Source organism: Sphaeramia orbicularis, chromosome 19, assembly GCF_902148855.1.
Source record: "Sphaeramia orbicularis chromosome 19, fSphaOr1.1, whole genome shotgun sequence".
NCBI classification, from domain to species: domain Eukaryota; kingdom Metazoa; phylum Chordata; class Actinopteri; order Kurtiformes; family Apogonidae; genus Sphaeramia; species Sphaeramia orbicularis.
The window spans coordinates 24154957-24173651 of NC_043975.1; the positions used below are offsets into that span (position 1 = coordinate 24154957).

At 37.8% G+C, this 18695-nt stretch overlaps 2 protein-coding genes across 5 annotated transcripts in view; one reads left to right on the forward strand and one right to left on the reverse strand.

Moving 5' to 3' along the window:
* Positions 1 to 211: 211 nt before the first annotated feature.
* prdm9 (PR domain containing 9) lies at positions 212 to 4596 on the forward strand. Its single transcript, XM_030163442.1, has 7 exons — positions 212 to 327; positions 719 to 819; positions 926 to 1018; positions 1179 to 1456; positions 1562 to 1629; positions 1844 to 2034; positions 2191 to 4596. The coding sequence occupies exons 2-7, from the start codon at positions 729 to 731 to the stop codon at positions 4314 to 4316; spliced, it is 2847 nt and encodes a 948-aa protein (XP_030019302.1). The 5' UTR covers positions 212 to 327; positions 719 to 728; the 3' UTR covers positions 4317 to 4596.
* Positions 4597 to 6056: 1460 nt separating this feature from the next.
* The window catches only part of LOC115439603 (neurabin-2-like), a 34939-nt gene continuing 22300 nt past the window's right edge, over positions 6057 to 18695 (reverse strand). For all 4 annotated transcript variants that reach the window (XM_030163443.1, XM_030163446.1, XM_030163445.1 and 1 more), the window contains 6 exons: positions 15406 to 15538; positions 11812 to 11964; positions 11647 to 11700; positions 11322 to 11551; positions 9763 to 9859; positions 6057 to 7522 (listed from right to left, as the gene is read on the reverse strand). In XM_030163443.1, coding sequence (XP_030019303.1) covers positions 7472 to 7522; positions 9763 to 9859; positions 11322 to 11551; positions 11647 to 11700; positions 11812 to 11964; positions 15406 to 15538 — 718 coding nt within the window. In that variant the 3' untranslated portion in view covers positions 6057 to 7471. The remainder of the gene's footprint in view (positions 7523 to 9762; positions 9860 to 11321; positions 11552 to 11646; positions 11701 to 11811; positions 11965 to 15405; positions 15539 to 18695) is intronic.

Sequence of the window (18695 nt, forward strand, 5' to 3'; positions counted from 1 at the left end):
TATACCATCAACAAGGTTTTCAATTGTTATGAATAAATTGTTTTGTAAGAAATGTTCACTTTAATATTCATATTTCTACATTACATTTCCAGAGTATACAGTGATACAAATACCGTAAACGTTAAACGGAGAGTGTATTGTGTAGCATGAGGGAAATTTTTATTTGCGAAGAAAGGAAATGTTGACCATTATGCTGAAAAGGACGAGTTGTATTTCCGGGGATTGAGATGTTTCTTGTTTCCAGTGCAGCATCTTATGTTAGCTAACATTAATACCATCTTGAAACGATCGTGTAGACGTTGACTGAATATAGCTGTTGCATTTTGGGTCAGTTCTAATGTTTGCATTATTGTATCTAACAAACGTAGGAAGTAACTGCCTGGCACTGCAATGCTGTTCTTTAGTTTGCTAATGCTAACTAACTCAGCATCACTTAGGATAGCTAAAGTTTAACCTGATGCATTACTTCTGGTTGTAGAGTTGGCTTATTGTTTGACAGAGCAATGAAGTGACTCGTTTTGCGCTGAATTTTATCTGACTTATATTTTCTTTAAGTTAATTGCATAAAATGTCGCGTAAGTTAGCTTAGCTAGGAAACAAGCTAGGTTAGCATGCCAGCGTTAGCAGTGTGATGTGATGTAGTAGCACTGATTACAGAATGTGTGTGAAGACCTGTAATAAAGGTAGTTGAACGTTTCCTTCCATCATCACTTCACAGGGTCTCACTCATGTCGGACAGAAACAACAGTGTGGAGTGGATTGAGACAACCGAGGAGGTGGTTATAACAGAGGAATGCCTTTCCACTGATACTAATGCAGGTATCACCATAGTTTAATCTCTAGAAGAGTAAGACGTGATTGTTATATGATGCACCCAGTTGTTCTTCACATGCAGCTTTTTTTTTTTTTTTTTTTGCCCTCCCAGTGATACCTGTTTTGGAGCCTGCAGAAGCACCTATCCAGAAGTTATTGGGTGCTGTGGTGCAGGGAGAAAACTCAGATGCTGATGATGTTTTCTGTAAGGAACAGACTTTCCCACAAGAACAACTGATACATGATGATATATCACATCGCACAACTTATATGTGTTGTTTTAGTTCTAACTGTGTAACTCATAATGCTTATTTTAAATGGAATTTGTGAAGCTCAGGTATTTTCTTCTCTTTTCTCTGTTTTAGGTTGTGAGGAGTGTCTGACTCTCTTCCAAAACCAGACCGATCCTTCTAACATCAGTGGGCCATCATTTGTTCTTGACTTTCCTACTGCCATTGGTGTTCCTCAGAGGGCTCTCCTCACACTACCTTTTGGGCTCACGATAGGCAGATCTAGTATTCCCACTGCCGGTATAGGGGTCATAAATCATGGACCAACTGTATCTCCTGGAATGCATTTTGGACCATATGAGGGTGAAATGAACATAAGGGAAAATGCCTTGGCAAGTGACTTCTCCTGGGAGGTGAGTCTGGATGTGTTAAAGTGAACCTGTATCATCCTGTGCTTCTCACTGATTTTGGCAAAATGTCATATGTCGTTGTGATGAAGATGCTCTGATATTCTGCAGATTTTCAAAGGACAAGATGAGTATGAGTATATCGATGCTGCCAGAGACACACACTCAAACTGGATGAGGTACAGTATGTAAACATGACATTTTCAAAGTAAAAGACAGTGATTCTTATTTACTGTATGAATGGCATTACTGAATATGTTTTTATAGGGCATGTCATGATCACTTGTCTCCATAAAAGAATAACATCAGGGTAGCCTTCTGAACTGGCTATATCCTCGTCATTTACATTCACTACTATCCTCTTTTTTTCTTATTTAACTTTCTTTCACAAAGGTATGTGAACTGCGCTCGTAATAAAGATGAAACCAATTTGCTGGCGGTACAGTACAAAGGCAGCATCCTTTTTCATTGCTGTCGCATCATTCACCCGGGAGATGAACTAATGGTTTGGCCCAGCAGCAAACTTTTGGCCCAGTTTAGTGAAGCTTGGAGTCAGATCTGGATTATGAAGTTGAATACAAGAGGTATGTCTATAATGTATGAACAAGACCATTTAATAATTAATTTCTTAGTTGTAGATATGAGAATATGATTTATATATTTGGTTATTTAACTATGTAACATGTTTTTTTTTGTTTGTTTGTTTGTTTGTTTGTTTTTACATTTTGTCTCAATTATAGAAAGCAACGCAACTGCATCCACACAGATCTTCTTGTGCCCTCACTGTCAGCTGTCCTTTACCACTGAGACATACCTACAGCGACATACAGAATACTTCCATGTGCAGCCAACAGGGGGCACTTTGACAAAGCAAGCTGAAGCAAATGAACCTGAAAATCCTTCTCCAAATGCTGGTGCATCAGTGGTGGTGTTTTCTGTGGATCCTGTTGATTCCAAAACATGCTCTGACTGTGGGAAGACCTTCAAACAAATGCCTCACCTCCGGAGGCACAAGCTCTGTGTTCACTCAAACAAGCGTCCCTATTGCTGCCCACACTGCAGGCGTAGCTTTAGCCAGGCCTCTGGCTTAATCAGACACCAGCTAGTTCACAAAAAGCAGAATTTGATTACAGACACAGATACAGCACCTAATCAGGACAAAATCCTCAGTGAAAAGGAGAACTCTTCTCTTAATTCTGACTCTGGCGATCCATCAATAATGAACGACTTGACTGAGGCAAAGGACGTTAGTTTAAGCCAGAATCTGAAAGAAACTTTGGGTGTGAACGAAACTGAGAATACTTCTGCCCATGAAGTAGAAACATCTCAGGGGTTGGAAGAGCAATCTCACAGTTGTTCCGACTGTGGAAAGGGCTTTGCTACTAAAACATACCTTAAAAAACATAAAATGACCGTGCATAGTAAGCTACGTCCCTATGTCTGCACATTGTGCCAGAAGTGCTTTGGTCAGTACAATGATCTGTCCAGGCATTTGCAACGTCACAAAAATCAAAGCAAAAATACAGTAGGGAAAACACAGGATGCAGATGATTCTACCATTTCTCCCTTTTGTTGTGCAGAGTGTTCGCTGAATTTTCCCTCTGTGGATGGTCTTCAAGAGCATTTAAGAGAGTGTCACTCAGTGGAGATCCCTGTGGAAAATCAAGAGGATTCAAATGATGATAGTCAAAGCCACGGTCCAGACTCGAGTCTCCAACCTCCAGAACCTGAAACACCTGAATCTTCCCTAAAGCCTGCAAGTGACAGGCCGCAACGTCTTGGAGCACGATCTAAAATTTCTGCCATAACCAAGCTCATAGCTCCAAAACGAAGGAGAGTCATTAGTAAAAAATCATTAACCAGCACTGGTCTCACTGAGAGGGACTGCACGGAACCAGAGGTGCCTCATGTCAGGAATAGAAAGTCAACAAAATACAAATGGTACAGCTGTAGTCGGTGCAAACGGACATATTCAAGCCCCGGGGATCTGAAAACACACAACTGTGCTTTAAAACAGCACAAGTGTGGTCAATGTGGTGCAACCTTTAATAAATCTGGTTTCCTGAGAAGACACGAGCAAACAATCCATGGCAACACCATGGCAACACTAAGTCCCTGCCACACCTGTGACCGCTGTGGCAGGGTGTTCTCTACATCTGGAAACCTGAAGCAGCATCAGAAATCTAAAACCTGTGAGAGGTATCATTGTGCATCGGAGCTTTTCTCATGCTCATTCTGTCAGTTTTCCTTCACGATGAAAAACTATCTTATTAAACATGTCAGGAGGCACCACCCTCTTGAGTACGTGTCACACTGTGAGTCAGACAGCCTCGCATACCAACAGGAAGAAGAAGAGGGAGGAAAACAGTACTTATGTTCCCACTGTGGGAAGAGCTATGCAAGCGCTAAAGCTTTAAAAACTCACACATGCTTCCAGCAGGTAAAGATACTGTACTTGTGCACCGACTGTGGAAAGGGCTTCTCTAACCACTACGGTCTAAAGCAGCATCAGCGTATTCACACAGGGGAGAAGCCGTTCAGCTGCCCTCACTGCAGCAAAAGCTTCTCATACACCGGTCAGCTCAACGTGCACCTCCGAACCCACACCGGCGAGAAGCCATACCTGTGCACCCACTGCGGCGAGAGCTTTCGGCAGTCAGGAGACCTGAAGCGGCACGAGAGGAAGCACACAGGCGTCAGGCCGTACAGCTGCCCCGAGTGTTGTAAAAGCTTTAGCCGTCCGCAGAGCCTTAAAGCTCATCAAATGCTGCATCTGGGACAGAAAATGTTCAAATGCACCCAGTGTGGAAAGAGCTTTTCCCGAAACTATCATCTCAGGAGACACCATCAGAAGATGCATTTGTAATCAGAAATGTGAAGACTTTGAGGATGCTGTAGCTGTTGCAGAGATGCACTGATCCACTTTTTTCAGTTCTGATCCGATTCCATCTGAATTTTCTTTCACATCATAATGGAGCAGATGTTTAAGGAATAGTTCAGTTTTTTGGAGAGAGGTTGTATGAAGTGTCAGTGTATAAACCTCCAGTAAATGGTGGTCAGTGAAGCCCCATAAGCAAAGCCATGTACAACTGTGGATGGGGTCAGCTACTAAACAGTACCCTAGCTGCTTAAAACAAAAAACAAAGAAGATTATCCTATTTATGTTAAGTTATATTTACAATATTTTCATTGCTTTGCTTTCATTCTGACGACTGTTTCTGTGACACAGGAGATCTTCAGTGTAACACATTGTGCACAGGGATCTTTATTCAGAAACTGGAGGTAAATAAAGGCTGTCTTAGCAGTGAAATAGTGTGCACTGACATTGTTTCTTTACAAGTGGCATTTCCCCATTTACCATTATGTGTATGTCTTTTTCTTTGTCTTAACACAGCCAAATACTGTTACCACTGTGAGATTCATATGGGTGTCAATGCTTCTCCCCTGTTATAGTACAAAGGACGCGCTCAAAAATGTTATCATTTAATTATAACAATAATACTAAGTACAGTAGTTGGTTAAGACAAAAAAAAATTAACGGTGGCTGTGTACAGACATTACAAGTTGCTCCTCTCTTTTTCGAGAATATCTTTAAATTATCCTTAAAACTGAATTAGCCAACTATTATCAGCTCTGTTACACACTAATACAGGATTTATGACAGTTCAAGGCCCAATGCAATCCTCACCTTTTATGTGACAGAATTTTAGATTAAAAAAAAATGTGGACTATTGTTTTGTTTATATCAAACTGGAATCTGGATCCGAATGTGGATCAGTGACATTAGTCCAATGAGAAAATTAGCATCAGCACCTAAAATTGGATGGGATCAGTCCCAAATGTAACATGTTATCAATGTTTACCACATTGCACTATGTCAGGGGTCATCAACCTTGGTCCTTGAGATCTACTATCCTGCATGTGTTGGATGTTTCCCTCTTCCAGCACACCTGATGGTTGTTATCAGGCTTCTGCAGAGCTTGATGATAGGCTTATCATTTGTATCAGGTGTATTGGAAGAGAGATACACCTAAAACATGCAGGATATCCAAGAACTGGCTTAAGACTGATGCTCTGTCTTACAAACAATGGCTTTCAATCATAGATGATATACTTGTCATGGAACATCTTACATATAAACGGAAGCTGAAAGACAATCTCTTTATAAAAAACTGGGGAAAATGTCTAACATTCAAGGACCTAAACATATTGTGACCCAAACACAGGCTGTTCATTTCACTTGTTTCTTTTCTTGCTCCTCAACCTTAGGAGATTGGATTGTATTATACTGATAAAAATAAGAAATAAATAAAGATTGTAAAAAAAAAAAAAAAAAACGAAAAAAATCATGCAGGATAGTAGCTCTTGAGGACCAGGGTTGCTGACCCCTGCACTAAATGGTTGATTTTCACCAGGATGCTCTTTAAAAGTGGTGGGATAGAGCGTTGAATGTCTTGTACATAGCAATTTATCCATTCAAGTATTAATTATTTGAGGGAAAATGTAAAAAAAAAAAAAAAAAGTTACCAAAGTATTGTAATTAATAAAGCAGTGGTGCAGTATGTCTAAAACCAATCCATGTTAATAAAAACAACTAGCTCAACCGTCAATGTTGACCATTTATTCCACAAAACATACAATGCAAAGCATGTGCACTGTACAAGCCTTAATATCATGAAAATACCCATAACCATGCCTGTTTTTTTTAATTAAGTACTCATAATTTTGTTTTTGTAGTCATCCAGATCTACTTTTTTTACATGACACAGTATAACTTTGTCTATTGAACATTGCTTTTGCATTGCTTTTGTCAGTTTTTGTCCTGTTAGCTCATATTTCCACCTTGACTATATTATAAATATTAAGTAAAATTAAAATATTTCAGTCTTAACCTTAACTATACAAACATACTGGTATGACAGTTGACACAAGTAGACTCAATTTCATTTAAACTGTGCGTAAAGTCAAACAGGTATAAACCTGGCAGTGTTTTCAATGTGCTACACACAGTGGTGTCAAGTGCAGCTGCTGGTTAGAGACACAAGCTTTTTAACTCTATAACTTTGCTGCTGGTAAACGGCTCAACAGCCCAGTCCAGTAATGTTTCTTATATCAGTAGTCCTAACTAATATCAGTTACACAAGTCTTTGACAACATCCATTTCAAGGGAAAAAAAAACAGATCCATTTTTGTTTGTGGCACAGCAGTTGTGGAGGCTTGTTTTTGTGGTCCTTTCTGAAAGAAGCGATGGGTTCAAACCAGAGGATTGGTCACTCATTAATGAGTCAATGTGTAAAAAATACACAAACACTTTCATAAGGTAGGCAGCAGGTGGTTCTCAGGATTAAGTGACAAGACCCCTACAAAGGATGAGTTACTGTTTGTACAATATCAAAGACACCTCAGTTCCTGTTCGTTCATCCACTCCAGTGAAGCGCTTTCCTTTCTGACGTCGTCTTCAGTGCAATGTCCTTCCAATTTACATCATTTTCATCACATAAAATATACAATGACCCTCAATGTCATTAGTTTATATTATGTTAAATGTTATACACATTAAAAATTTATACAAAACCAACTGATTGTTAAACCACACAGTATCACATCTGTACAAACTCAAAAAAAAAAAAAGGTCACAAAACTAGGCAAAAAAAAAAGAAAGGAAATGGTTTTTGGCAATTAAAAGCAACAGCTCGGTTTCTCACAAAACCACAAATTAAGGGATTAAATACTGAACTCTGAAAATGAAAAAGGAACAGTACATCTAGAGCTCAACAAAAAGATCAAGTCTATTTGTGATGATAAAACTGTTCTTTACGTTCCCCTAAACAGAAAATCATGGTTAAAAGGGTTAAGTGGCTGAAATATAAAGCCCAGGGACACATATACAGAATGCGACCAGAAACCAAGCTCAGGTTGTACACAAGGAATACCCTGCAGTTCTTTGCAAGTACAATAACACTATCCTCTTCTTCCTCTAGTGAAGTTCTGCTTTCTGAGATACATAACGGATCAAGGCTTTTATAAAGGTTCAGATTTCAGCTCCTCAACTCTGCACTCCAGGTCAGCCACCTACAGAGGGAGAGGAAAAACAGTTAGGACAGTGTCTTCACTATAATAATAAAAGAGAAATGTAGACATACTTTCTCCCAGGATGTACCTAGTGGTGACCTCAGATAAATGCAAAAAAATTATGCTCTTACTGTGAGCCATCCCAAAATTAATGAATTTTTTAATAAAATATTGGGGTCAAAACTAGGACCAAAATTGGGACTTGAAAAGCTACTTAGGCGTCAGTGCATTTGATCTGGAAAACATGACTTGAAATGGTCTTATATACTGTTATAAATAAAGACACTGTGTTAAATGTGTCGATGCGGGTTTTTCAAGAATCTCAGTCTCATTCCAGGTTTTGTATGTAACCCATCGTGTCCACTTGCTTTACAGGCAGAACCTGCCCATTTAAACACATATAAATCACAAATGATTTTGCGGTCATTTTTGTGAAACACTCTGCCTTACATAATTAGTTTATTCCAAAAATGTACCTGTGAGAAAATAAGGAGATATATTAAAAAAATAGTAGCGTGTAATTTTCGTGTCTTTTTGACTGTGTCTCGTGCAGACTTTTTGCATTAAATATAATGTAAAATAAAATAAAAATGTGTTTTATCTGAAAAATAGTTTCTCTTTTATCTCAGTAAGTATTTATTTTTAAAATAGACCCAAAGTGCTTCCAAACTTGTTTCATAACATTAGTCTGCATCTGGTTTGAATTTTTAGCCCCCCATGTCCTGTTTTTAGGGACCAGTTTCATAGAAGCACCCATTTACATATCTCTAAAATAAAAACTACATGCAGTCTTATCACCTGTGTTCATTGGATTTCTTGCTCACTCTTTGACAGTGTGATCTTGGAATATGTTTGTGTCATCAGCCAAGAAAAAACCCACTGATGTTCAACCCTGGTCATTCAGTTTATTCAGGTGCAGATGACCTCATTTTTTGGACATATAACGTTACTGAATCTAGACCTGACCAACCGAAGCCACCCCAGATCATAACACTGACGCCATAGACTTATACTATTCCAGGTTTGATTTGGAACCCAGTATGGAAGTTGATCTGTGTGGCATATTCTGTGTATTGTTTATTCCCAGGGAGGTATTTACATAAGCCTTTTTTGGCTTCTATCCTCTCCTGCACAATGGTGTTACTTGCATGAAAAATGTTTTTTTTTTTTTTTTCTCTTGCTGTTTATGATGTGCAAATAAATAAAATTAAAAAAAAAAAATCCACATTATATCTTCACTGATTTAATAAGAGCAGACCTCTAAGACAAAAAAATGCATGAAATTAGGTTTTTGATAATTGGATCCAAACTACATTTGGAGGCAGTTTGAACAGGATACTTGCTATTTATCCAAATTAAAATTCCAGATTTTTTCAAAACAGCGACGCCCCCCGAGACCTTGACTTCATGTACTTTTATACTTTTTTGGTTGAGATTGTACCTGTTGTGTGTAGTAGAAAAGCTCAATTTAATAAATGTATGAATAAATGAATGAATGCATAATTCCCAGTAAATTATGTTTTACTGACAGACATGTTTTCAAAACATATGAAAATCACAAAAGTGCATGGATATCACACAAACAAGTTTCACTAGAATCATCCCAATATCCGACTGGTTAGTGAAATCATATCAAATTTTTTAGATGCCTTCCTCATGTATTTCTTACCTTACATGATAACATGCCTTTGAGCATATTCTAAAATTCAACTGTGAGAGAAACTTTTTTCCATACTTTCTTGAAACTTTCACACAAAATTCCAGACTTTTCAAGGTTTTTAAAACAGTGTTTCAAAATTCCATACTTTTTAAGACTTTCAAGACCTGTGCAAGCACCCTGATTGAAGTGTGATTAATGTGACACACAACTATGTCAAATCCAGAATCTAAGCAGAACCTATTCTGTGAAGAACAATATGGAAACAGGCATCCATGAAAATGAATTGTCTGTTGGCATTTGTCGGGGAGGCTTCTGCACATGCACATCTGGATGGAACATGAAACCCTGAAGCTGTGTCAGCAGTCACTGACACTTAAGTCATTACCACAGGAAGCCATGCAGATAACTGTGTAATGTCTGCACACAAAAATCTGACTTAATCACTTGCAATTTACAAGCGATCTGCGATATTCCATGTGATTTAGTGCTGTTCAAACAGATCAGATAGCCAAAAACTGACATTGGATTACGTTTGCCTGGGATCTGCCTGAGCCAAAGTAACCAAAGTCCAGACTCTTACCTGCTCTTGGAGTTGCCCAGACTCCTCTTTCAGAAGGGAGGCCTCAGCTCCTACTTGTGCACAACGCTGGGTTTCCTTCTTCAGGTACTCGATCTCCCTGTTTAAGGAATCACAAAATTATTTAGCTCCAATGTAATATGTCACCAGAGGAATCCAATGATACATTCACACTGCACGTCTTAATGCTCAATTCTGATTTTTTTTTTTTTTTGCTGAAATTTGTCTTTTGTTCACATTTCTACCTGATTTTTTGTTCACATTATAATGTACACGCAATGCCATCAGATTCATGTGTGAACAGTCTATGTCTTGAAGTGATGTCACATGCAGCATACTGTGTTTACAGAAGTAAATCCCGCCTCCTCCAGCACAGAATTGTGACATCTGTTGAATATCAATGACGTAAAAGTCAGATGAAATGCAACATGACAGTTAAGACTGTAGTCACAATGTAAAACATCAGATATGTATCTGATTTAGGACCACATATAAAAGTGGCCTGGGTCTGGATTGAAAACATAAGATTTGTGATGTTCAGACAGTCACAAAATCAGATATGGGTCACATATCTTTTTGAGACCAAGCAATGCGTTTTCATTCTCTGTAGGGAACACATGTTTTGCAGCTTTACTTAAAGGGTACCTGTAGTGAATTTTCATAACTAGCTATTTCAAAAGATCACATATGATACTAGCGGGTGTATCAGGTAACTTTCATCATAGCCTGTTGTCAAGTGCACATGAGTACTAAGTCGCTGGTCTGTCAGTAAGGCATGTTGCCTCCTTCACGGGCTGTTCCAGCAATGGTAGCGACAGAGAGATGTGTTATCAGATTACCTGGGCTACGATGGACTGGTCACGGACCCCCATGAAGCAGAAACCAGTCTAGGATGATACATTATCACCCAGTGCTGGGTCACATCTCTAAGACAATGGCGGAATGCAAAGCTTACGGCTGCACAAACAAGCACGAACACATGGTTTCCACTCAATCTTGCTCACTGACTGCCGCTTGTTTACTCCCTCACCCAGAATCAACGCTATAACGTCACTTCTGGCCAGCAATGGCTGTTCCTCATAGGTACTACCCCTGCATATACTTTAATTCACATACTAAAAAGGCCCAATGTGGTGCATTTACGGTGACTTTTTACTAAATTTGCGCGTCTCTCGCTTATAAGTACATAAAGCACAATTAAGGTCATAAGCCTGACCAGTACAGGTACACTTAAAAAAAAGGAATGCTGTCCACTGCAAAGGACATTCCATCAAAAAAAAATGTATCTGAAAAAATTCTGTCAAGAACCTAAAGGTATTGTAACGCTGTGATTGTTCTTAAGTTTTTTTTGTTTTGTTTTGTTTTTTTGACACTTTTGTATGTATAAAATAGGAAATACAAAAAGGGCTCTAATAAACAACAACTGTATGAATGGTAATGTTGGAGATATTTTGTCACTTTTTTCAATTAAAAAAAAAAAGAAAAAAGGGTTTCATTATGCAGTTTTCAATCCTTCCTGCAGTGTGAACGTAGTGTAATTGTCATGTGTATTGCTGTCTTACTTCTGCTGATACTCCTTGATCAGGCGTTTAGCTTTGCTGTATTTGCGCTCCAGGGCCTGATACTGGGCCTGCGTCTCCTTCAGGTGCTCATCAACAGCCTGGCACAAACTCTGAGCCTCCATCCAGTAGCCCTCGAGCTTCTCCATACGCTCTTTATTGTCCTGCAGAGTTTGTTCCAGTTGGGCTTTATCCATGCGCCATCGCTGCTTCTCCTGCTCCGCATGGTGCAGCTGGAAAACACAGGACAAGAGAAAAACAACCACATCAACTGTTGTCTAACTGAAGATATTTAATACATCTGTGTGTCTTATATGTGAGGCCTTACCTTTCTTTTCAGCTGCTGGATCTCAGCCTGGGTCACAGCATGTTTTATCTGGAGCTTCATGGTGAAAACAGAACAATTTCCAACAGAAATGTCAGCATTAAGCACATCTTGGGGGATGGTTGTGATTACAGATAACATGGTCCAATTAAGGAGATCCCTGCTTACCTCTTTGTATTTATGGGCCAGTTTCTCAGGGTCTGTCTCCAGGGGTGACAAATCCTCATTTTCTGCCAAATCAAACACCTCAATGGCACTGGGATAAGGCGGACTGACCTCCTCCTCATCATCCTCTTCCTCATCTGTGCCATATTCTCCACCCTGCAGCAAAGTCAAGGTTAGAAACTCCTGTTTGTGCTGATGAAATGTAGTGACTCATTCTTCGAAAGCATTCAGCATTAGTTCAAATAAAGCTGCACTTAACAGGAATTACAGATGATAAAACATGATTCATGAGTGTGTATTTTAGATCAATCTTTGTAATTTTTTTTTAATGTGATATTAATGTGTCTTGATTTTCGGTAACATGTTAGGAGCGGGGTTATTACACGCAACAAAAATGAAGTTTAGAGTAAAATAAATGAAAACAAAGAACAATGCAACATGAACTAAAACAAAAAGGAATTGCCGGTAACATCAGCTTTGATTCCATTCTCTCTCTCTGCTATACAAAATGTTTAGTAACTTCTGAACTACTAACCCTTCTAATAGATTTTATTAATTCAGGAAAAATGCAGTTTCTCAGCTTTTCAGTGTCATCAGATATGACCCACATGGACGTTCAGCAGCTCTGTAATGAATGTGGAAACACTGTTGTCTTCACTAGTAGAAGTAATGAACTGTAGTTTGATAAATGACAGTGGGTGTAGATGCTTGTTTTTATATTCAGTCAATGATATATTTTGTTTTAAAAAATCACTTTTTCTTCAGTTATCTCTGTTTTGATAGAATAATCTTTCAATTTACACTGAGCTTGTATGAACATCTACGTGATCAGCAAATTAAATATAGGAAAGTACGTGATTACCAGCAAAAATATGTAGAGGATAAAATGATAAATGTTGAAAAATCTTTTACAAAGGGTTGTAAATCATATTTGACATCAAGAAATTGTTCATCCTACTATTTTTGCCTTCGATAAATAAACTCAAAAAAGGAATTTTGTACTGAAAGCTGATACTAGTTAAAGCAAAAAAAAACAAAAACTAGCAAATTACGCAAAATACAACCTAAAGTACTTACACACTCATAAAAAAAAAAAACTCAGGTTCTGCTTTTAAGGAACATTGTTGTTATACTTTTTATACCTTTTAAAATAATGGTGGTGTTTTATACGTATGTTCTTTATGTATGGTTTAAGAACTGACTTTTATTGTGTTTTATGTGTATTTTTAGTGTGCATGTATGGACGTGATTTCTATTTTGTATAACTTCTGCTGCTGGCGCTCTCTTGGCCAGGACACTCTTGAAAACAAAATTTTTCCTGGTTAAATAAAGGTTATAATAATAAAGTGAATAAATAAAATTACAACCCAACCTGACCAACTCAATAAGAATAAAATCTAATATTTTCTAAAATATAATAACCCTGATTAAAATGTGACAATGAACTGAATGGCTACAGTGCTGAAAATAGAATTGATATAAAATGGACACTAGATGGCAACAAACTCAAATTATCAGCTCAATCTCTTGCAATTACACTCCAGTCTAATGCCTTTTAAGAACCACCACCAAACTCCACCCCTGGTATGTATGGACCAACTTCCTCTCTGTCACCACAATGAAAACTAGTGGCCGTTTCTGTGCGCACGCCGCATTTATGTAAAACCAAAGCCGTTTCGGACAAAGAGATGGACAGAGCAAAGGGCATCCCAGGACTCCAAATATGAATCCTCCTGATCTGTCCCCATTTTGGAGCTTATTATTTGATCAGCTTTTTGACATAAGCTATAACATAATCTCACCAAAAGGGTCAGTTTTGTTCACACTGGCTCTGTCATAAACTATATTTCATAATGTTTAAGGGAAACTGAGGACATACAGGAACAGTTCACGCATAAAAAGAGCTGCTTCCAATTATAGGCTGTTTCATGCCAGAGCACCCTTAAACTGAAACACACTTGAATGTTTTGTAGCAGGGCTTTTATTTCTGTTGTCAGGAAGCTTTTTATAGACTATTTTTTAGATGCATCAGCCTGTCGTAACATGTCTAATAAATGCTACAACACATTTAGATATTATGACCTGCATCTCAATGTATCCTCTATTAGTCCGCTGTTGACCATAAAGTCAGAATAATTTTATTTTCAGACATATTCCTCTTTATACATATCAGTAATCACCTTTGACCACATACAATGATTACATAGTGAGGCTCATTTACACCTCATCTATTCATAATTAATCCCATTATCCAACTTTATAGGCAAAAGTGTATATCAGATCACATTATCATTTTATATGTGACTACTGAAGTGTGTGTGTATATACATGAATGACACTATAACTATTTTTATTCATTATTTAGTCTTTAGGTTTGTCTGTTTATCTGAGAAGAAAAAAAATTGTAGTTTTTAGCTTGAGGAACTGACTAGTTTTAATTTAATTCTCAATTAAATTTCTGTTATTTTCATGTATTATACGGAGGGACTTCATTTATAGAAGCTGAAAAAAACAGGGTGAACAAATGCACAACATCCAATATAAAAAAAAACAAAAAAAAAAACAAAACATAATTTATTAAAGGTTCAACATGGAAGATTTGCTCATGTTTGTACGTAAGTGAAGTTTATGCTGGAGTCTGTGTTGATGTCAAAACAGACCAAACACCAACTTCGTAGCAGCAAACAAACATACTTAAATCTTGCAAAATGAACATTTTATATTGTTCCGTAACATACAAAACAAGTTCATAATTCAATTTTTATTTATTATTTAGCCTATTCTTGCACACTATTTAGACTGAGGGAAATAAAGCTGGCATTTGTTTTGTTTCAATTTGTGGCGCATTTTACACTAGACTGATACAGTTGAAAAAGAATAATAAACATTAATGTTAAAGGTTAAGTTTAACTCACTTTATCATCCCCATGGAGAAATGCAGTCTCTATATTATATCCATCCTAATACACACAGCACCTAGTATTAGCATTAGCACTAGTGTTAGCATCAGCATTATAACATTAGGAGCAGTGAGCTGCCACTGAAGAGGCTTGGGGATCAAATCCAGATCTGGATCAGCACTGTGGTCAAACCAGAGAATTAACCTATATGTACCTGGTTTTGGTGACAGGGGAAACTGGAGGAAACCTGCATGGCGTGAAGAGAACAAATTCAACACAGAAAACTGTAATAATAAGACACTAACATTTAATTTCTTTTATTTTTTTTGCCCATTGTTTTTTAACATGACTTGTGTTAACAGATCTCAGGAGCTGTCTTTAGTATCAGAATATTTGGAAGATGTGGCCAAAACTAGGGTTAATATTTACTGAAATACCTTTGTAATAAGAATTATTTGAAATCTGTCTCACATTGGAATTAAGTGGAAAATGTTAGTTTCCTAAAGGGGAGGGGTAGGGTGAAACCTTCATGACACTGAAACTGGAAATCCCTGTCCATCTCTGCTGTTCATTACCATCTTTGTTTTTGGCTTCAATTCATATTTTTTTAATTGATGGTGTCAGTTTAGTATTTGTGGCCTGTAAGAGTGAAGGAAAGGAAGCCCATAAAAGTAATGCTTATAGACAAAACACAAACCTCTTGTTCATCCATGTACTGGTTGTAACGCTGCTCCATCATCTCTCTCTGCCAGCGCTCCTGTTCCAGAGTCTGCTGGATGAGCTGGGCCACTTCGCTCTGTTCCCCAGGCTTCTCTCGCCCAATGACAAACCTGCATTTGGACATACAGGAACGCAAATTACATACATCCAGAGAACACAAGGCCTGTAAAATCAGGAATAGCTGAGTTTATATAATACAATGCTTGATGCAATACTAAAAATCATAGTGTCTGTGCACACAAAGAGGGTGTTTATCATGTGTAACACTACGCAGAGTCGTCTACAGTCATATAATGTATGTATTAATATAGCAAGGAATGTCCCATCTCTGATGACAGACAGAAAATGGCTTCCTGTTTAGAGCCGAACAAAGGCAGTCTCTATGGAGTTCTCCTCTTCGAAGAGTACAAAACATCTCTTATCTTTGACTCTAAGTCTCTTTTAGCTCATTGTGCAGTTTGTTACGAAGGCTATATGTTTTGTGATTGTGGCTCACATGTCTGTCTAATTAAAGCAACGATATAAACAGTGAGCAGGGAAAACTGCAGTGAATCATGATGAAGCCACAGACTGTTATTAAGTCAGTCGTTTCTGCCTTTCAATTCCTCCTGCACGGCCGGGTAATTAAAAGCTCACAAACACACTTCCTGCCCCCGTCAGCTCGTCTGGCTCACATTTTTTTTTTTTTTTGTATGAAAGGTCTGAGCTCTTGCGCTCTTCGCCTCCTCTGCAGCGGATACATAATGCATGAGCTATCTGTGGAGGCCTCTGATCTTCACAAGTCACACAACACTAACAATTACCCGAACAGCGTTGACCACCAAACCCTGAATTATGGATGAGCTTAGATGACAAAGAAGAAGACGCAGAACAATCAGCTTCACCAAAAAGCTCAAGAACCTCTCAACAAATAACCTTCTAGCGTTACAAAATAATACTTGTTATGCTAAATACTTTTGTGTCTAATAATCACACTTTCTGTATGTAGTTCCAGAGTGTCTTCTCGGTAATGAAAGGTATAATCATGACCCATGTGACATCAGATACAAATCTTCTGTCAGCGGTGATCTATCTAAATGGGCAGGATGTGGTTAAAGCCAGTCCTGTGTGTGAGTGTGTGTGTGTGTGTGTGTGTAAGACTGAATATGGGTGTATATCAAGAGGGAGCCATTTCTTTAAGCATAAATGCTGGATGTCAGACCAGTCTGCAGCAACAAATAGTACAACAAACCACATGTTCTGGTCACAGCTTAAGAATATAGAACGCCTACATTTTCAGCACTAGCATAATATTAGTGCATAGTTTTGAGTAAGATCTCAGTTAAGTAAGTGCAAACATAAGCCCAATGTGCATAGGAAGGATTACCTGTGGACCTCAGGTAATATGGAGTAATTGCAGAGGTCGTCTGTGATTTTAATCCCCTGCAAATCCCCCATGTTTGTAATTTGTTAACTTAAAAAGTCCACTGCAAATGACCTACGCTATTTTCAGCAAACTGTGATAATATTAGTCCTGTGTGAGTCAACATCTCTGTAATTTGGTGGGATGTGCAACATTTTTATGTCTTCAGCACTTTTACTCAGCCTATTTCCTGATCGAGGATCATGTATCTGGTGATGATTAAGTGTTTTAGATGCAAATCCAGGAGGCTCATGTCGTAATATCCTCCTAAAGTAAAAGTAAAAGTTTGATCTTTTTACATTAACCCATAAAGACCCAAACATCCATCTGCGACCAAAATCATTCACTGATATAAAATGTTTAATAACTGTTGATCCACTAATCTTATCAATACATGTAAATAATTGGTATAAAATGCAATTTATCACCTTTTCATGGTCATCAAATATGACCCATTTGGATGTTCAGAGGCTCCATAGTGAACATGGAAACACTGTCATCTTATACAACATTGATTCACCAGTAAAACCCATGGAGTTTGATAAGTAATAGTGGCCACAGACACTTGTTTTATGTTCAGTTAATGATGTATTTTACGGGAAAAGTCACTTTTTCTTCAGTTTTCTCTGTTTTTTGGTATAATAACCTTCAAGTTTAATCTGAGCTTTCATGAACATCTACATGATCAGTTAATTAAATGTTAGAAAATACCTGAGTTTTGCTGGAAGACTGCAAAATACAGAGGATTATTTCATAATAAATAGTGACGAATCACTTACAAAATGTTAAATATAGAGAGAAAAATCATTTGGGTATTACCACAAACGCAGCACCAGGTCTTTATGGGTTAAATAATTGTCTTGATTGGAAACAGCATGATGCAAGATGCAGTATTTACTTTTTTTGTTTTATGGAATGTCCTTTGCCGTGGACCAGCGGTTTTTAAAGTGGGGTACACGTACCCCCAGGGGTACTTGGAAGAAGCCCAGTACTTGAAATTTTTTGGGAAAAATACACTAAATAAGTCATCATGTATCAAATACAAAATAAATAATGAGAATTAATGCTGAAATATATACATTCATATAATAGTTTTATTGTCAATTATCTTGTTAAATCTTTGGTAACATTTTAAGATCTATTTTACATTATTCAAAAGTAGCCGTAGCTCAGAAGGTAGACTGGGTTGGCCAATAACTGAAGGGTTGGTGGTTCGAATCCCGAATCTCGAGTCATGTGCTGTTGTGTCCTTGGGCGAGACACTTCACCCTCTTTGCCTCCAGTGCTGCTCACACTGGTATTCGGTGGTGGTTGGAGGGCCCGTAGGCAAGCTGTGGCTACAAATGTAGTTTACCACCACTAGAGTGTGAATGTGAGCGCAAATGAATAATGGATCTGCTTTGAGTATGCGTTCATAGAAAAGCGCTACATAAATCTAATCCATTATTATAAAATGAGTTTGAGTAGGTAAGTAATTATTTTTTGTCATTTATTAATTACTGGCCAATTTATTTATTTTTCTTATCAGTGAAAGAGGGCACTTTTCAGTTTACATTTTGCACACAAAATTTACTTTAAAAAATGTGTTATTTTTATATATTACAGTTAAATTTATGATATTTGTTTACAAAGTTTGGAAAATATAAACAGAGACCTTTGGCACACAAACAAATTTTGCCTAATTTTTGTAAGTCAAAAATGCAGAAGCGAGAGTTGGGGGTACTTGGCTACAAAAGTATATTTCAGGGGGTACTCTACTGTAAAACGTTTGAGAACCACTGCTGTGGAAAGAATTTTTTTTTTTTTTTTTTTTTAGTAAAGCTGTGAAACTCTTGTCTCCTTTAGAAGAAAAAACTCCAGTCCTG